The sequence below is a fragment of the Leptonychotes weddellii genome, chromosome 9, assembly GCF_054177405.1.
Source record: "Leptonychotes weddellii isolate Sample4059 chromosome 9, ASM5417740v2, whole genome shotgun sequence".
NCBI classification, from domain to species: Eukaryota; Metazoa; Chordata; class Mammalia; order Carnivora; family Phocidae; genus Leptonychotes; species Leptonychotes weddellii.
The window spans coordinates 121,120,354-121,134,172 of NC_138377.1; the positions used below are offsets into that span (position 1 = coordinate 121,120,354).

General features: G+C 38.3%; 1 protein-coding gene across 2 annotated transcripts in view; it reads left to right on the plus strand.

The window, feature by feature from the left end:
* Positions 1-12,644, plus strand: part of LOC102731077 (Fanconi anemia group I protein-like) — a 20,092-nt gene extending 7,448 nt beyond the window's left edge. For both annotated transcript variants that reach the window (XM_081831701.1, XM_081831702.1), the window contains exons 3-6: positions 7,040-7,112; positions 11,535-11,665; positions 12,299-12,455; positions 12,535-12,644. In XM_081831701.1, the coding sequence (XP_081687827.1) occupies positions 7,040-7,112; positions 11,535-11,665; positions 12,299-12,455; positions 12,535-12,596 (423 nt within the window). In that variant the 3' untranslated portion in view covers positions 12,597-12,644. The remainder of the gene's footprint in view (positions 1-7,039; positions 7,113-11,534; positions 11,666-12,298; positions 12,456-12,534) is intronic.
* The last annotated feature ends 1,175 nt before the right edge of the window (positions 12,645-13,819 follow it).

Here is a 13,819-nt window from a genome sequence, read left to right on the forward strand (position 1 = left end):
AAAAAAAAAAGAGAGCATATGGGATGCCTGGGTGGCTCAGTCGTTTGGGCGTCTGCCTTCAGCTCAGGTCATGATCCCAGGATCCTGGGATTGAGTCCCACATCGGGCTCCTTGCTCAGCGGGGAGCTTGCTTCTCCCTCTGCCTGCCGCACACTCTCTCTCTCTCTCTGACAAATAAATAAATAAAATCTTAAAAAAAAAATAGAAAAAGAAAATTAAAGGGTATTTTCATTTATGAACATTGATGCAAAAATCTTAAATACTAGGGAACAGATTCCAATACCACATAAAAAGATGTCATGACTAAGTGGAATTTATTCCAGAAATACAAAGTTGGTTCAGTGTTAGAAAGTATATTACTCCAAAGACCCTATGATTATCTTCATAAGTTAGAGAAAGCCTTTGAAAAAATTCACCCACTCCTGGTAAAAACTCTTTGGGAGAAAATGGGAATGGGGGTCTGTTTCCTTAACATGATAAAATGTATGTGTAAATCCTAAAGTCAGCATCTTAATTGGAAACCCTAGGGGCATGGTAATGAAACTACTGAGACCAGGAACCAGGCAGCCTACTCTTTCCACTGTGATTTAACATTGTCCTGGTCTGTTAGCCAATGCAGTTAAACTAGAGAAAACAATGAAAGGCATAAGAATAGGAAAAAAAGATATAAAACCATCTGTCTTTGCACATGTCATACTAGTATACCTGGAAAACCCTGAAGAATCTGTGATCAAACCATCTACAACAAGAAGTCAGCAAGGTAGCAGAATATAAAATTATGTAAAAATAGCATTTCATACACATAGCAGAAACGAAGTTCATATAGAAAGATAGGCAAGAATAGCTAGGAAAACACTGAAATGGAAGATCTCTGAGGAAGGACCAGCCCTACAAGATACTAAATGTATCAAAAATCCTCTCTAATTCAGTGTGGTATTGGTGCATGAAGAGAAGAACAGATAATGGAATAACAAAGTCTCAAAATAGACCCAACTACATATAAAATTTAGTATATGATAAAGTGGTATTCCAAATAATTGGGACAAAGATCGTATTTAATAAATGGTGTTGGGACAACTAGATAGCCATTTAGGAAAAAAATAGACAAAATTAGATTTATTCTTCATATACTGTTCAAGAATAAGCTCCACACGAATCAGGTCTAAATGTAAAAAAAAAAAAAATCTAGGGTACCTGGGTGGCTTAGTCGTTTAAGTGCCTGATTTCACCTCAGGTCATGATTTCAGGGTCCTAGGATCAAGCCCCGCCCCCTCCTTTTCAGGCTCTGTGCTCAGTGAGGAGTCTGCTTGTCCCTTCCCCCTTGTGTGTGCACTCTCTCTAAATCTTAAATCTAAATATTAGAAGAAAACGGTTGAGATTCCTCTTTTTAATTTCAGTGCAGAGAAGGCTTTTCTAGGACTCAAAATCTAGATACACTAAAAGATTGATAAATTTACCTACATATAAGTAAAATTTACATGACCAAAAACACCATACGCAGAATCAAAACACAGATGACAAATTGGGAGAAGATATTTGCAACGTACCACAGATAAAGGGTTAATATCCCTAATTCATAGATAACATAATAATTGAGGGGGGGAGGCCAAAAATCCCATAGAAAAAGAGCAAAAGGAATGAAGAGGATAATCACAAAAAGACATAAAAATGGCTGTAAACATAAGAAAAGATGCTTCACTCGTAAGAGAAATACTAATTAAAATGAAACTGCTACTATTATCTGTCAGAGTAGGAAAAAAATGAACTCCTTGTCTATACACTCTTTGTGAGATTGGGGAAAGAGTCACTCATACATTGCTGGTAGGAATGCAAAAATGGTAAGACCATGATTAGAATTTGATGCTATCTAACAAAACTACTTAAATATATTTCCCCTCAACCCACTCATCCCACATCTAGGAATACCCTAAAGATGAACCACCAACAATATGAAATTATATTATGCACTATGTTCTTGAATCTGTAAAAAAGAATGAAGTTCACTATGGACTGATAATGATTTCCAGGAGATATTAAGTTAAAAAGGCAAAATGAAAAATGTGTATTATTCTACCTTTTATATAAGAAAGAAGGGAAATAAAGCATACATATATCTGTGTATCCTTACAAAAAAGAAACTCAGGAAGAATTCCATAACCATACTGAAGGTGAGGGGGTAGAAAAAAAGAACTAATCCAAGTATTTGACTATATACCCTCAGTCTTGGGCAGAGGACTGAAGAGAGAAATATAAATAAACCATGAAGATTTTAAATAGGATTATTTAATGTAGTGATATGTGCAAAGCAATTCTGAAATGATTTTAGATGTATTACAGGGTTCAGCAAATGAGTAAATGTGTTGATGTTGGGAAGTCAGCATTTTTACTGTGGTAGAAGGGACAAATATAGGATATAGGAAGGCAAGAAAGAACCCTGTGGGGATAAATTAGAAATGGAAGTGTTGATATGAACTTAATGACTTCTCACATATGTATACATATATGCATATCTACACATACATGTATATTTGTATGTATTTGCATATACATGCATATATATATATATATTTAGCTCTGTTCACTGAAAGACCTAAGATGTGGCAACAAAGATGCCACAGTAGTAACAAGCACAGCCATGACTTAGATCTTTGGTCTCTAATACTCATTCCCCACTAAAAGGAACCAGGACTTTTCCGAGAAATGGCTGCTTTCAAGAGTGGGCCATGATAGATACAAGATGAGCCTGGAACATCTTGCTAAGCCAGAAAGTAAAGAAGTGCTCAGAAAAAATGATGAGGGCATGTCACAAGGACATATGATCTAACTCAGAGGGGTTCTATCACCTAGATCTGAGGCTATTAGAACATCAAAATAATTAAGTTCAGTTATGAATTATAAGACTTTGAAAAATAAATTTGGGATTCCATACTGATAATAAATTTTAGGGAGAAGGAAGGTCTCTTGCTTACTGTGCTAGCATTAGAAAATCATCATTTTGCAGCTGTCATGATGAAGATTGGATCAGGCAAGAAACCAGTGGATGCTAAATCCAGGGAGAATTTTCTTTTTCTTTCTTTTTTTTTGCTTTTTATTTTGAGCTACTTTTAGACTTACAGAAAAGTTGTGTGTATCCCTCCCATAGCATCTTACATAACCTTAGAATTTTAAGAATCAAGAAATTAACATGGGTACAATACCATTAGCAAACCTAAAGACCCTATTCAGACTCTATATGGTAGTTTTTCCACTGATGTCATTTTTTTCCCCAAGAATCCCACTCAGCATACTACATTGCACTTGTTATTTTTCCCCGATTTTTGCAGTTTGCAACATTCCTCAGTCTGTCTTTGTTTCTTATGATCTTGATAACCCTGAGGAGTATTGATCAGTTATTTTGCTGAATGTCCCTCAGTTGGTGCCTGCCTGGTGTGTCTCATGATTGGACTGAGGTCTCATCCCTGGTAGAAGGACCCCAGAGATGGTGCCTTGCCTTTTTCAAGTGTATTGTATCACTGGGCTCATGATGTCTGTGTCATTCCTGGTGGTATTGACTTTGATAACGTGGTAATGGTAGTTGTTGCTGGGCTTTTCCATTATACAAGGGGAAAACTAGCAGGATATGTGCATGGTCAAAGTGTCTCCCTACAAACTGCTCACTGGTTGTAATTATAAAGTGGGAAAATCAAGCAAAACATTTGACTGAGTGACCAGAATTGATATTACCAGTGAGGGATAGATGGACATCACATGCCTCCAGGTGTGATGTTATGAGAAGGACACAGTATCACCTGTGTTCTGACTGAGAATGCATAAACTCACTGTAATCATGAGGAAACATCAGACATTGCAAAATGAGGGCTGTTCTATTTAAAAAAAAAAAAGTCTATATCTGGACTGTGCCATTAACTTGATAGTTTCAGTCTACCAATTAAAAGAAAAATGTTAAAGCGTTCCAAAGTAACAAGGATACATAATCTTACTTCGTTTACTTTTGTTTTAAAATGCAGTAAATGCAGTAAAAAGCATAAAGTCAAAAAGGAAGAGGAAAGATTATGTAAGTGGAGGGAGGAAGGAGAGCAGAGGACAGAGGGAGTAGAAGAGAACTGTTCGTAGAGTACCTGTGTGTTAATTCTCTCCTGTCATCTAATTGAATCCTCCTAACTGTCCTTGGAGGTAGGGAAATGGACACACATACAGTGAAATAACTTGACTGAGATTATGAAACCAGTAAATGGCATGGCCAGAATTCATCATCTGATTCTAGGTCCAGTTTTTTTTTTTTTTTCTTCCCCATGCCATACTGCCTTCTAATGAAACTGAAATTGTTTCAAGAAGAGTCAGGGTTTCAATGTTTATAGCAGCAGTGTCCACAACAGCCAAACTATGGAAAGAGCCCAGATGCCCATCGACAAATGAATGAATAAAGAAGATATGATATATATACTCAATGGAATACTAAGCCATCAAAAAAAGAAAAAAGAAATCTTGCCATTTGCAACGATGTGGATGGAATTGGAGTATTATGCTAAGCGAAATAAGTCAATCAGGAAAAGACAATTATATGATCTCACTCATATGTGGAATTTAAGAAAACAGGATCATGGGGAGGGGGGGAGACAAAATCAGAGAGGGAAACAAACCATAAGAGACTCTTAATCGTAGGAAACAAACTGAGGGTGGCTGGAGGGGGAAGGGGTAGAGGAATGGGGTAACTGGGTGCTGGACATGAAGGAGGACACATGATGTAATGAGCACTGGGTATTATATAAGACTAAGGAATCACTGATCTCTACCTCTGAAACCAATAATATATGTTAATTAATTGAATTTAAATTAAAAAAAAACCCAAATTTTAGAAATGCCTTTGGAAAACCTATAGGATTTTTTTGTTTCTTTTGAAAGGCCAAATATGAATTAGAAATTTGTGGTGTATTATTTTATTAAAAAAAATAAAAGTTAAAAATGAATTAAAATAAAATGAGGATAAAAAATTTTTTAAAAAGTAGAGTCGGGGTTTCTCAGCCTTTGCACTGTTCACGTTTCTGACTGGATAATTCTTTGTCGAGGGGTGTTGTCCTGTGCCTAAAACATCCTGTACGGTGTTTTAGGAGCATCCCTAGTCCTATCCATTAGATGATCGTAATACCCTTCCAGTTATGACAACTGAAAATGTCTCCAAGCATTGCCCAGTGTACTCTGGGGGTTGGGAGGAGGGACAAATTCAGCGCTGGTTGAGAACTACCGTTCTCTGAGGGCTATGTCAAGGGCTGAGTATTCTGCTGGCAGTTCCAGGTGGAGAAGTCAGGTACTTCCTTATTACCTATTTAAAAAGGGAGATATACAGACTCTAGTCAGAAAGACCAGGCCCATGTAGTTGCGGTAAAAAACTGGGGCCTTGCAATTTGTTTTAACAAGCCTCTGGGTGATTTAGATGCTTAATACCAGATTTTCACCATGTCAATGGCTGGTGCCACCATCTATCCAGTTAGTTGCTTAAGCCAGAAGTATAAGAGTTCTTGATTTCTTTTTCTTCAGCACCACCCCCTTTTCACTTCTAAACCATGTGGGTGGAGGTCTGTCTTAGTCCATTCAGGCTGCTATAATACGACAGGGGCGCTTGGGTGGCTCAGATGGTTAAGCGTCTGCCTTCGACTCAGGTCGTGATCTCCAGGTCCTGGGATGGAGCCCCACGTCGGGCTCCCGGCTCAGTGGGGAGTCTGCTTCTCCCTCTCCCTCTGCCTCCCCCTGCTTGTGTGTTCTCTCTCTCTCTCTCTCTAATGAATAAGTAAAATCTTTTAAAAAAAAGAAAAGAAAATATGACAGACTGGGTGGCTTATAAAGGAGGAACATTTATTTCTCATGGTTCTGAGGCTAGAAGTCGGAGATGAGAGTGCCAGTATGGTCAGATGAAGGCCCTCTTCTGTCTGGTTTGCACGCTTCATGTTGTATCCTTACATGGTGGAAGGGGCTAGAGAGCTCTGTGGGATCTCTTATAAGGGGACTAATCCCATTCATGAGAGTTCTACCCTCATGACCTAATTATCTCCAAAGGTCCCACCTCCAAATACTGTCACATTGGGCTTTAGGATTCCAACATGTGCATTTAGGGGAGGACATAAACATTCAGACTACAGCAAAGTCCTATTAATTCGAACCCTCAAATATATCTTCAGTCTGCTTTTCTTCATCTTCTTTATTAGTTTGCCAGGGCTGCCGATTATAAAAGTAGCACAAACTGAGTAGCTTAAACAAAAATTTATTTTTATAGTTCTGGAGATTCGAAGTCCAAGATCACAGTGCTGGCAGTGTTAGTTTCTTTGAGGCTGTGAGAATCTCACCTAGCTCCTGGTGGTTTGCTGACAATTTTTGGTGTTCCTTACCTTCTATCACCCTGCTCTCTGCCTTCATTTTCACACGGCCCACTTGTTGTGCATGTGTCTCTGTGTCCAAGATTCCCTTTATAATGATAGTCCTATTCACACCAACTGTAATGACCTCAACTTAACTAACTACATTTGCAAAACCCTATTTTCAGATAAGGTCACATTCTGAGGTCCTGGGGATTAGAACTCCAACATGAATGGTGGTGATGGGGGGGGAACTTTAAAAGTTCAACCAGTAATATCTCCCCTGCTATTTGGGCTAGGCCACTATCATATCTCACTTTTGAACACTATAGCAGTCTCCTAACATATCCCTGTTTCACTCTTAAGCCTCCCACAAGCCATTCTCTACATAAGGAGCAAGAGTGATTAAAAAAAAAAGAAAGAAAGAAAGTATCCTATCACTATGCTCTTTTCTCTTTAGTAAGTTCTGTTGTACTTAGACAATTGTAGAGTGAGGATCCGAATAAATTTCAGTCTTGACAGCCCTGTATCATGTTAAGTTCTACCCTGCTCTATCTAAATCAGTGATATTTGTGATACCTGAAGTCTCTGAAGGGTATGAACCTGACAGATGATTCATATTGGGAATTTCGGTCATTGGGGTAGAGAAATTGTTGCCAGAAACTTGTAGCTTTTTCTTTCTTTGATTGCAGTTGGCTAATCTCCTTCAGAGTCAGGCAGTGAAAGGAAAAGCTGCTGGAGCACTCCTGCGAGCCATCTTCAAAGGTAATAATTAATGCCACTTCTACCTGCCTGGGTTTGTTAGATTTGTTTATTTTGGGCGCATATTGCTGCTTTTCTTACTTTTGAAGCCACACTGAGACTTCCTGTGTTTGGGGGTTTTTACAAAATCAACTAAAGCAGCAGTCTCCTTTCTTAGGGACTCAAATAATTTTACTTAAGGGGATTGAAGTGGGCACTTGAGATTGTATCGCTGGTTTGGGGCCTATAAAGGATGCATTTCATAAAATGCACTTTGGTTTACTCGTGCTTTTAAAATTGTGGAGAAGAGAACAGCAATGTTTACTACTTAACCTGTGCTTAACAAGGGTCAAAGGAGCTCTGGGGTTTAATGACTTGGAATATCTCTGTTGACTTCTATATTACGTTACCACCAACACTGAGTGAGGATGATGATTTCTCCATATCCTTGTCAACCCTTGTTACTGTCTGTCTTTTTCATTGTAGCCATAGTAGGGAGTGTGAAGTGGTATCTCACTATTGTTTTGATAAGCATTTCCCTGATGGCTGATGATGTTGAGCATCCTTTCATGTGCTTACTGGCCATTTCTGTATCTTCTTTGGAGAACTGTCTGTTCAGATCATTTGCACTTTAAAAAATTGGGTTGTCTTCTTATTATTGAGTTGTAATAGTTCTTTATATGTTCTAGATACATGTCCCTTATTAAATATATGGTTTGCAAAAATTTTCTCCCATTCGGAGTTGTTTTTCACTTTTTTGATAGTATGCTTTGAAGCATAAAGTTTTTTGACGTCCATTTTATTTTCTTATAGCTTGTGCTTTGAGTGTTTTATCTAAGAAACCGTTGCTTAGTCCAAAGTCATGAAGATTTAAACCTATGTTTTCTTTTCAAAGTTTTATAGCCTTAGCTTTTACATTTAGATCTTTGATCCATTTTGAATTTATTTTTGTATATGGTGTGAGGTAGGAGTCCAACATCATCTTTTCTTGTTTTCAGTAGCACCCTTACTGAAAATCAATTGCCCATAAATGTGAGGGTTTATATCTAGACTCACAGTTCTAGTCTCTTAATCTATATGTCTCCTTATGTCGGCACCACACTGTCTTGATTACTATAATATTGTAGTAAGTTATAAAATTGGGAAGTTTAAGTCCTCCAACTTTGTTTTTCTTCTTCAGGATTATTTTGGATATTCTGGGTCCCTTGTGTTTCCATATGAATTTTAAGTCAGCTTGTCAGTTTCTGAAGAAAAGGAAGCTGGGGTTTTAGTAGGGATTGTGTTGAATCTTTATGAATTTGACTAGTATTGCTATCTTAGCATAAGTCTTTCGTTACATGAACATGGGATGTCTTTCCATTTACTTAGGTTCTCTTTATTTCTTTCAGTGATATTTTATAGTCTTCAGAATACAAGCCTTATACATACTTTTCTTAAATTTATTTCTAAGTATTTTTTTGATGCTTTTGTAAATGGAATTTTCTTAATTTAGTCATCTAATTGTTCACTGTTAGTATATAGAAATGCATGGGGCACCTGGGTGGCTCAGTCGGTTAAGTGGCTGCCCTTGGCTCAGGTCATGATCCCAGGGTCCTGGGATCGAGCCCCACGTCAGGCTTCCTGCTCAGTGGAGAGCCTGCTTCTCCCTCTCCCTCTGCCTGCTGCTTGACCTACTTATGCTCTCTCTCTGTCAAATAAAAACCTTTAAAAAAATGAAAAAAAAGAAATGCAGTAGACTTTTTTTTAAAATTTTACTTTTAAATTTATTTATTTGGAGGGAGAGAGAATGAGCAGGTGGGGGGAGGGGCAGAGGGAGAGAGAGCAAGAATCTCAAGTAGGTTCCATACTTAGCACAGAGCCCGATGCAGGGCTCAATCTCAGGACCCTGAGATAAGATTTTATTTTAAGTAATCTCAAAAGGGGCGCCTGGGTGGCTCAGTCAGTTAAGTGTCTGCCTTTGGTTCAGGTCACGATCCTGGGACCCTGAGATCGAGCCCTGCATCAGGCTCCCTGCTCAGCGGGGAGTCTGCTTCTCCCTCTCCCTCTGCCTGCTGCTCCCCCTGCCTGTGCTCTCTCTCTCTGTCAAATAAAGTCTAAAAAAAAAAAAGGTAATCTTTATGCTTAACATCGGACTCAAACTCACAACCCCAGATCAAGAGTCCAATGCTCCACCGACTGAGCCAGCCAGGTACCGCCCTCTAATAATTTATTTTTTGTGGATACCTTAGGGTTTTCTATAAACAAGATTATGTCATTTATGAATAGGGATAATTTTACTTGTTTTTCAAACTAGATGCCTTTTCTTTTTTTCTTTTTTTTTTTTTAAGATGTTATTCATCAGACAGAGCACGAGCTGGTGGGGGGGGGGGGCGTGCAGAGGGAGAAGCAGGAGACGCGGGGCTCATCCCAGGACCCGGGGACCATGACTTGAGCTGAAGGCAGATGTTTAACCAACTGAGCCACCCAGGCGCCCCTGTCCTTCATTTTTGAAGGATAGTTTTTCTGATTGTAGAATTCTTGGTTGACAGTCCTTCTTTTCAGCAGTTTGACTATGTTATCCCATCTCCTTCTGCCTTTCAATGTTGTGGGGGGTTTTTTTGTTTGTTTTTGTTGTTGTTTTTTTAATGAGAAAACAGCTGTTAATTATATTGAATATCTGTTTCCCAGATGACTTGCTCCTCTCTTATTGCTTTTAAGGTTCTCTCTTTGTCTTTGACTTTTTTTTTAAGTGTACAGTTCAGTGGCCCTAAATACAATAATTACTCTGTCTAGAATTCCAATACTATGTTGAATAGAAGTGGTGAAAGTGGGCATCCTTGTATTTTTCATGTTTTATGGAAATGCTTTTAATCTTTAAGAATTGGGTATGATGTTAGTTATGGGTTTTTCACATATGGCCTTTGTTATGATGAGGTGTCTTTGATTTTAACTGCTAATATGTCTAGGTGTACTTCTCTTGTGTTTATCATTGGACTTTATTGAGTTTCTTAAATGTGCAAATTAACGTTCATTAAAATTGGGAAGTTTTTGGCCATTTCTTCTTTTGCCCCTTTCTGTCTTTTGGAACTTTCATTATGTCTGTGTTAGCACTCATGATGATACCCCACAGGTCTTTGAGGCTCTGTTCATTTTTCTTCTCTTTCTTTCTGTCCCTCAGACTGGATAATCTCAGTTGCTCTATCTTTGAGTTCTCTGTTTCTTTCTTCCACCAGGTCAGATCTCCTGTTGAGACCTTGTTGTGATTTTTCAGCTCAATTATTGTACTTCTAATTTCAGAATTTTTATTTACTTATTTACAATTTCTTTTTTTCATATTTATTTGAGAGAGAGTGTGAGCACGCATGCATGCACATGAGCGGGGGTGGGGGGGAGCGGGCAGGAGAGAATCCTCAAGCAGACTCCATGCTGACTGCAGAGCCTGATGAGGGGCTCGGTCTCATGACCCTGAGATCATGACCTGAGCGGAAATCAAGAGTCAGATGCTCAATCAACTGAGCCACAGTGGTGCCCCTGCTTATTTACAATTTCTGTCTCTTTGTTGATAGTCTCTATTTAGGAGACATTTCCTTTAGTTCTTTAGGCATCGTTTCCATCTTTGAACATACTGAAAATAGCTGATTTAAAATCTTTGTCTAGTAATCTAACATCTAGTCTCTGTCAGGGACAGTTTCTAGTTCTCTTTTTTCTTGTATATGGCCCATACTTTTGGGACATTTTAAATGATATTTTGTGGGAATTCTGGACATCAGATATAAACTGTATAAACTGTAAAACCATTTCCTCTCCCAGGATTGTTGATGGTTTTCATTATTTTGTCAGTTTTCTTACTGCTTTTATGGAGGAGAGGATTTTCTGAGGTCTTTATTATTCTGCCATTCCTGCTGACATTACTCAGTTATGCTTTGAAGTGGAGTATATTAAAGACATTTAATTTGGGTTACTGGACCCAAAAAGGCTCTAAGGTATATTAGAAGGTATTTCTCCGGGGCGCCTGCGTAGCTCAGTTGGTTAAGCAACTGCCTTCAGCTCAAGTCATGATCCCAGGGTCCGGGGATGGAGCCCTGCATCGGGCTCCTTGCTCAGCAGGGAGCCGGCTTCTCCCTCTCCCTCTGCCTGCTACTCCGCCTGCTTTTGTGCTCTGTCAGATAAATAAAGAATCTTTAAAAAAAAAAAAGTTATTTCTCCTTTTGGTACTATGAACTTGTTTTAAAAATTAATGATGTAAGTGGAAGAAGAAAAGATGACATTTCTCATCTGCCTAATTTAAGTACTTTTGTAAAGCTCCTAAATATTGCTATTCTAAACATTCTAGTAATCAGTAGTTTGATAATTCTACTTCTATATTAAACTATAGAGCTGTTTGTTTTTCCTGTTTGCCCTTCAACTTTTTAAGATTTCTTCCTTTATTCTTTCTTTGTTTCTGTACCACTCGTTTAAAACAATAAGGTTCCCCCTGCTCTGAGGAAGCTGGAGCTCTTAGGAGACTTAAGATATACATTTGTTGTATCCACTTAGTGGAATCAGGGGATTTGCAAAAAGAAGTAGCATCTGAGATCATAGGATTACTAATGCTAGAGGTAAGTTGGAAAAGAAAAACTTTTTTGGTTTTGGGTAGATTTGGGGGTGGGGGTTGTAATTTGTTGAGGGAGGGTAAACTTAAATGTGCCAAACCTAGCATAGTTCCTATTTATGAATAAGAACTACTGTTAAAAAAACAGAATAGGGCGCCTGGGTGGCTCAGTCGTTAGCGTCTGCCTTCGGCTCAGGTCATGATCCCAGGGTCCTGGGATCGAGTCCCACATCAGGCTTCCTGCCCGGCAGGAAGCCTGTTTCTCTCTCTCCCACTCCCCCTGCTTGTGATCCTGCTCTCGCTATCTCTGTCTCTGTCAAATAAATAAATAAAATCTTAAAAAAAAAAAAAAAAACAGAATAGATGATGGATGGGCCATAAACCCATGTTTATGTTAATTTCTGATACTGTGGACATCTGATATCTTTGAAGAGTATTTGAAAACATTGGAGAACTGATGGAGGATTCTGACCTTTGAAATCTTTTACAATTATAAGTTTGTACCAGAGCAGGATCCCTTATAGGACCAGTTCAGGGTTTCAGTGCCAGTTCTATTAATTCAGCAAGAGGCACTATTTTGTGGAAAGAGATACCAAACATCTATTCTGCTTAACATTTTCTTTATCCCATGAATTTTTAGGCTCACAATTTTCCAGGATCATTACTGCTTGAATTAGCCAAGGAGTTTATTAGTGCTATCAAAGAGGGCAGCTTAACCAATGGAAAGTCTTTGGAGTTATTACCCATTATTCTCACTGCCCTTGTTGCCAACAAGGAAAATCTGGATTATGAGAAAGGTAATTTTCTTCCAATTTTAGTGGCTTTTTTGCTCGTTACTTAATCAAATTTATTTCTCAGTGTATTTTGCATTTCTAGGTGAACTGAGTGGGGAAGAATGTAAGAAGCAGTTGATTAACACCCTGTGTTCTGGCAGGTAAGTCTTATTAATGTGTAGCACTTTCTCAGATGTACAAGTGGCCAAAAAAAGGATTACAGTTTATTTCAGGAATTTGTATCACGAAGTCTTTAGTCTTTTTTTTTTTTTTTGGTTATAATGTACAACTGTAAAACCATTTATGTAGTCCGCGATGAATTTTTGAGAGATTACTTACTATATTTTCTGTTCTAAGACTACATATAGTTTCTGTTTACTTGACTGTTCATCTTAACACAGTTTCGTCCTCTAGCATTAATTTGGAGTCCCAAGGTCCTTAAGGCTGAGAAGTCATCCTGCTGCTATATCTTTTATATTTTTTATTTTTATTTTATTTATTTATTTTTTTAAAGATTTTATTTATTTGAGAGAGAGAATGAGAAAGAGAGAGTACATGAGAGGGGGGAGGGTCAGAGGGAGAAGCAAACTCCCTGCTGAGCAGGGAGCCCGATGTGGGACTCGATCCTGGGACTCCAGGATCTGACCTGAGCTGTGCAAGCAGTTGCTTAACCAACTAAGCCACCCAGGCGCCCCTTATATTTTTTTTTAAATGAGTAGGATATTTAAGTAATGGTTGTATCTTTAAGCCAGACATATGGGAATCTACCTTAAGGAAAGACTCCAGCATAATAAGAAAATCCTCATACATGAACATGTTCAACCCAGAAAATTGTGACCCACTTATGCATACAATAATAGAGAAATGTAAGTTAAGGTATGTAACCTATGTAAGTTAAGGTAGAGCCACTCCATGAAATTTAAACCCATTAAAAGTGAAATATATAAAACCATCAAAGATGAAAAATCCTTACTAGTCAGTGCAATAAAGAGAATACTAAGTTGTGTAATACAATGATTACATTTGGGTACATTTTTTTTTTTTTTTAAGATTTTATTTATTTGAGAGAGAGAGAGAGAGAGCATGAGAGGGGGGAGGGTCAGGGGAGAAGCAGACTCCCTGCTGAGCAGGGAGCCCAACATTTGGGTACATTAAAAAGAAACAGAAGGGAGCACCCAGGATTACCTAAATCAGAAATAACAGCTTTTATGGTTCTTTACATAAGATCCTTAACATACATAATTTTAAGTATGTATCAGCTCACATGTGCTTATCCATTTATTCATTTGTTTTTAAATTTAAGAAAAATGCTTTTAAAGATTTTATTTTTGGGACGCCTGGGTGGCTCAGTCAGTTGGGCGGCTGCCTTCGGCTCAGGTCATGGTCCC